The following is a 6,000-nucleotide window of genomic DNA, read 5'->3' as shown; positions in this document are numbered from 1 at the left end:
CTCCACTAATTATCTCAGAGAAAGCTGTTTATACGACCTGATGGCTCACTGGTACAGCTGTGTATCTAAGCCAAAGTTTACTTTTCAGTCCCCCTAAAAATGCAGCTATCTCTACAATAATTGGTCATTCTTGACATTCTTCCCCAAGCTCATTATTTTTGCCCTTCTCCTCCAAGTCTTCCTCAATTGTGGGGAGACCGGTCACAGTGAAGCGGTATCAGTGTGGTGCAAGTGCAAAGGTTCTCAACTGCTGGGGTCCATCTCGCATCTCTCTAATTAGTGTATGTATGTACAGAATTACTTTTTCCTCTCTCTCACCTCATGTGCTCTCTCTTGTTGCTTTCTGAATTTGACTGAAATTAAGATTTTTAGGTACGAAGTTGTTACTAAGTTTTTTCTCATTTAACAATATTCACAAAAAAATCAAGTCATACTTATGGATCATTACAGCTAAATAATGCTTAACTATGTATTTTTAAAAATTCTTGTGTTCTGCATCTTAGTTGCTAACCTCAAAACAAAGTTTTCAGTAGCATTCTTTAGGAACTGCTTAAGATAAAGACCAAAATGCAAAGGACAAACTGATGAGATGTGAACAGGACTTGGTCTTTGTTTCAGTGTTTCTTTTGAAGACATGGCTATAGTTAACATGAGCTCTCCTATCTAAAATTGATTTGTAAGTTAACAGATCATTTTTGTCCACTACTGAACCATAGTATAAATGCCTAGAAAAGATTTACTAGAAAATCCGTGACTAAGTATTCACTAAAGTGGTTATGTTCACATTTGGACACATACTCAGATTTCATGTACAATGGTTTTTTCAAGTCCTCCTTCCCTCTGCCATAGATATTTTTTAGATACATCAAAAGAAGCACTTACCTCTGCATAATTCATCCTGTGCAAGTTCTACAATCATCTTAGGATTTCCTGGAATACAGATTTAAAACATGAATATTCTTGATTTAAAGTGAGATGTTCCAAGCTAAGGAGTTCAAGTGACAAAAGATACTGTTTTTAGAGTTTTGCTTAGGCTATACTTTAGCCCAACCATAATACTTGCGGGTTTTACATTAAACTGAATCAGAAACGTAAACAACTGAAACAAATTAAGTCTCCATCCCCATGTTGTAATGATGGAATCACAAGGCAACTGAGGTTTGAAGGGTGCCTGGCAGATCTCTAATCCAACACTGCTAGTCACAGCCAGTTCCACTAAAGGTCAGATGGGCATAATCCAGACAGGTGTTAATACACTCCAAGGATGGAGACTGCATAGTCTCTCTAAGCAACCTGCTCCCATGCTTGACTGTCCTCACAGCTTTTCCTTATATCCAGCCTGAAACTCTTGATTTAATTTATGCTGCTGTCTTGTCCTCCTGATATGCACAGCTGTGAAGAATCTAACCCTATCTCTTTTATAACCTCTCATGGGCACTGGCAGGCTGCTACTAGGCCTCCCTGGAGATGTTGTCTCTCTGGGTTGAAAAAGACCCTTTACATCAGCTTTCCTCCTAGAGCTGCTAGCAAAGAATGGAAACAGGTTCCATATCTTCCTCTCGTTTAGATCAAAGCTTTCAGTCAGGCCAACTGTACTTGAGAAAGCTGAATTTCAACTATAAGAGCTATGAAATAACCACAGTGATCCAGTATTTGTTTAACTTTACTGAAAAAAAAAACAACGGTGAGAACTTGTCGCCATTGTTTACACACACAGTCTGGAGAGTATTGTCAAAAAAGAAGTAGAATTATTGAAGGCAAATAATAATAATCATGTCACTCGACCTGCTGGTCATGTCTCTCTTGATGCAGACCAGGATGCAGTTGGATTTCTGGGTTGCAATCACACACTGCTGAGTCATATTGAGCTTTTCATCCAAAAACACTCCCAAGTTTTTCTCCCCAAGGCTTTCCTCAACCCATTACCCACTCAGCCTGTACTTGTGCTTCAGATGTGCTAATAATGAGCTTGTGGTATAAGATGAGCTTTCCTTTGTAGCAGCCAAAGAAAACTTCTCCAGTTACTTAAGCTCTTCTAAAAAATTTTCTTTCAACACTACATATTGTTTTACATATATATAACTACATCTATTTTCAAACATCTATTTGAAATAATAGGTGCTTTCAAAGAGTCAGTTCACTTGCCAGCTCAGTGACTGATTGGATGATTCACCAAAGTCAGGACTGTTTAAAATTTATGGGGTTTATTCTCTTTTTGTCAAGCATTTTCTACATACAGAACATTCACGTGGTATAAATTACAGAACAAAAAACTGCATGAGACAGACTACTGCAATTGAGTAACAGACAGTTTACATGATTATTGTTTGTTCACAATGGTGAGGAGTTCTTAAAAAGGAAAATAGATTCAGTAGCTAGAAATGTAAGCAAATTTTTATCTCAGTTAAAGCTACTTACCAGGAGGTTCACTCAAGCTAATGAGAAATCTACTGTACCACACAGGGCAGAATGCTCAATGCACACAAGATTACAATGCTAGAAAATTCCAGATTTCAAAGCAATTTTACACAATCTAAATTGCAGTAAAACTTTGTTTAAAAAAAGATTTATTTTCTGATTGCCTTCAGTAAATGGAGGTCAGTTTAAGAGCTTATAAGCATTCTTTAGCAAAAAACATAATAAAAATAAAAATACTCTCAAACTTCTAAGTCATTTGCTCTGAGTTGGATAGATGTTCACTGCTGGCTTTCTATTGACTTGTTATTCTACTTCTGGAAATATTTTTCCCATTTACATGTTTAACCAGTGCTATATTAGAATACTAAGTAAACAAACTATAAAAAATACAAAGTTTTTGTTGTTTGTTTTTTGTTTTTGCCTTTTTTTTTGCACTAATCCAGTTGGATGCAAGAACTAGAAAATCTGTTGAGCTAACCAAATGGTTTAACAAATAGCAATCAATGGTACAATGAATAAGCAAAAATGTTATCTACCAGTTGTAGACTTCAGTTCTTTGCATTCTCATTTTCTTAAAATGTATTTTCTTTATGTTTATTTAACAGTTTCCTCAATGATATAAGTGAAGATTTGTGATGCCAGGTTTTTAGAATGTGGTATATTCTGAAAGGATGTGCAATATTTATCTTCAATAGACTTGAAACTCCTTGCTGATGACACCCTGTGATAGCTGAAAAACCTAGCATCTATTTTTTTTTCTAAAAAAAGTTAAAGCTTCTGCAAGCAGCTTTCTCAACTAAGACAGCATAAAAATAAACTCCAAAATGCAGTGATCAGAAAACACTGCAAATATAATTTTTCTTTTTTTTTCTCCTGTCCATGTATGTTGCACATCTTGTCACCTGGAATTTGATAGCAGAACTTCCTTTCCAATGACAAGCAATCCTGTAGCCACAGTGGGAATAAATGTTATAATTTCTATGTTTGTCTTTCTTGTGAGACTTTCGCTTCAAGGCACAAAAAGATTTAACAGTGGACTGGACAGGACATAACATTTCAGCTTAAGGAGTCAAAGGTTATTGTACAACAGCTGTTTTGTGTCTGAAGCAAAAAAACCCAAAATTTGAATAATATTTAAGTCTTCCATTTACAAATGCAAAGTATTCCTGAAACTTTTTTGCTTGGTTTTTTTATTCCTTTTTTACTTTAATTTTTTACACTTATCATCAATATTTAGTTTCAATATTTAGTTATTTCAAACAACAAAATCTCAGCTGATAAATAATGAGTACCATTATCAAATAGCCATCATTTTAGTCACCTTATGTAGAAGCTGATTCAAATTGTGTACATTGTCAATGAAAGAACAGGTATAGAAGGGCCTAACAATTTAAAATTAAAATTGTGTAAATTTGAAGAATGGTGTAATTTAAGTGCAATGTACTGTAAAACGATTAACTCAATAAATATCTAACACAGATTATTATGCTTCTCCAACCCAAACTACTGTGTTGCCTCTCTCAACTTCAGTGATTTCACAATTTAACTTATTGAGCCGTCCATCCAGGATGAACAGAGATTCCTTGGAAGGGGTCATGAGATACTGACCAAAAAGGCCACTGTCTTTTATAAGACGGTTCTTACTGTTCCAAGGCCATTCGCCTGGCTTCATGGGTTCCTTCAGACTCTTCACCATCTTCACCTTGCCAGAAGAGAGCTCCAAGAAGAGAACATCAGTTTGTGTGCTGGAGCTGCAGTAGACATTGTATTGATGAGCTTCAGTGAAGGACGGCTGAAAAGCTACATCAGATATGTGCAAATTGGTGCGAATGTCAAATGCATCCTGTATTTCTCCTCTCACTGTTATGGACTGGATCCTCAGGAGGCCTTTTGCATCATCAATGCTGAGCAGGTAGTGTCCATCTGGAGAGACATGGGGCGTGCCCGTCACGTCGCCGTTGTACCCAACCACGGAATCAGTAACGCTATCCACTATGAGCTGCGGCAGGACAGCCCCAGTGGTGTCAGGCTTACAGCAGATAAAAAGATATCCTCCAAGATGTGTATAAGCCAGTGACTCAGGAATGCAATTATAATCCTTTAAACTAACTGTCTTGATGTACGACATCGTTTCTAGATCAATTTTCTGGAGCATGGGATCATCCCTATGAAGAATATATCCAAACCTAAAAGGAAAAGCATAAAACCAAAGAGTTACTGTGTGCATAATATATGAATGGGGAAAGACACTATGAGCAAAGGAGATAATATGTGCAGCGGTGTATTGCTATACATCTCAGCTTCAGATGTTTCAGATATTAAGCAGTTTATAATATTTTATTTTTAGTGTTGTAATTTAGAATGTATTAAAAAATGCCTAAAACCCATTTATTTGATTAATGGGAAAGTTCTTTTTTCCTACTGACACAAGGGAAAAAGTAAACCATTACTCTCTATATCTATTCACTTATAACTTTACAAAAGCCAGAAAGGAGAAAGAAATGAAATATCAATAGATACCACATCTCACATATTCGAACTCAGTTCATAGAGCTCTTCAACTTACTTGGGAACATCAGCTTAACTCAGCCCTCATTGTTATTCAGATCATTATCTGAATCTTCCTTATTTTAATTCAATAGAAATGAATATCATAAAAGGATTTAAGTTTATGCCTCCTAATGACCCAAACACCATATTTCTTACAATTTAAATGATCCTTTATGCTCTTCCATACATCAAGAAACTTCCACTGAACATGAATAATATGGTTAAATTTTAAAATCCTGGAGCTGATTGATTGTAACCTTTTAATATAAACTATATCACTATTCTTTTATGGTAATGTATATGTTCTGACTGCCTAATCAATTGACTATATATATGCAAAAAAGATACTTCTAAATATTACAGAATTATGTGAAAGTACATTAGCTTTACTTATCTAAGTAGCTTTCACAGCACCTTTCCCAAACAGCTGTTTTCTTTTGACATACTTCTTGGCACTTTCCTCTGAATCTTTGATCCTGAAAATGAGGCTGCATGATAATAAATATAATCTAAAAATACCTTTCACATCCTTTTGATATAAAGCCATATGACAGAATCTTCCAACAATTGAGTTGACAATAACACAAAATTTTCACACTATACTTGTAACCCCAGTGTACTTACAAATCAGTAAGCCACCAAAGTAACAGGCAAAAAATGTTTCAGGACATTGTTCAGGCAGTTCCTCAGTATAAGATAGTGTAAATTACATTTGCAATTTCTACTGAATTGATGTAAAAACACTTTTAATTTTAGCCCCACCTTACAAAATCCTTGCTTAATGTTTCAGTATCATAAAAGCACAGAACTAAAGAACTACTTCAATTGTTAGGGACCATAGGATTTCATTTGGTCCAAATGCTTCCGCAAGAAGGCTCAATGTGAATCACATTGTCCACGATTACAATTTGATCTCATTATGACATCAATTTTGTCTTTAATTTTTCAGCCACTTATAAATACATTAATTCAAGCATCTTGGTTAGGAAAGTGTTGAGTGAGCTTTTTTGGAAGTTATGTCTGGATAACTTA

At 35.4% G+C, this 6,000-nt stretch overlaps 1 protein-coding gene across 4 annotated transcripts in view; it reads right to left on the bottom strand.

The window, feature by feature from the left end:
* Positions 1-2,185: 2,185 nt before the first annotated feature.
* Positions 2,186-6,000, bottom strand: part of FSTL5 (follistatin like 5) — a 365,217-nt gene continuing 361,402 nt past the window's right edge. For all 4 annotated transcript variants that reach the window (XM_077782912.1, XM_077782913.1, XM_021536555.3 and 1 more), the window contains one exon: positions 2,186-4,604. In XM_077782912.1, coding sequence (XP_077639038.1) covers positions 3,902-4,604 — 703 coding nt within the window. In that variant the 3' untranslated portion in view covers positions 2,186-3,901. The remainder of the gene's footprint in view (positions 4,605-6,000) is intronic.

The sequence above is a fragment of the Lonchura striata genome, chromosome 4 (assembly GCF_046129695.1).
Source record: "Lonchura striata isolate bLonStr1 chromosome 4, bLonStr1.mat, whole genome shotgun sequence".
NCBI lineage: Eukaryota > Metazoa > Chordata > Aves > Passeriformes > Estrildidae > Lonchura > Lonchura striata.
Note: the sequence above shows the minus strand (reverse complement) of the source record. Positions and strands in the feature narration are given on the sequence as shown.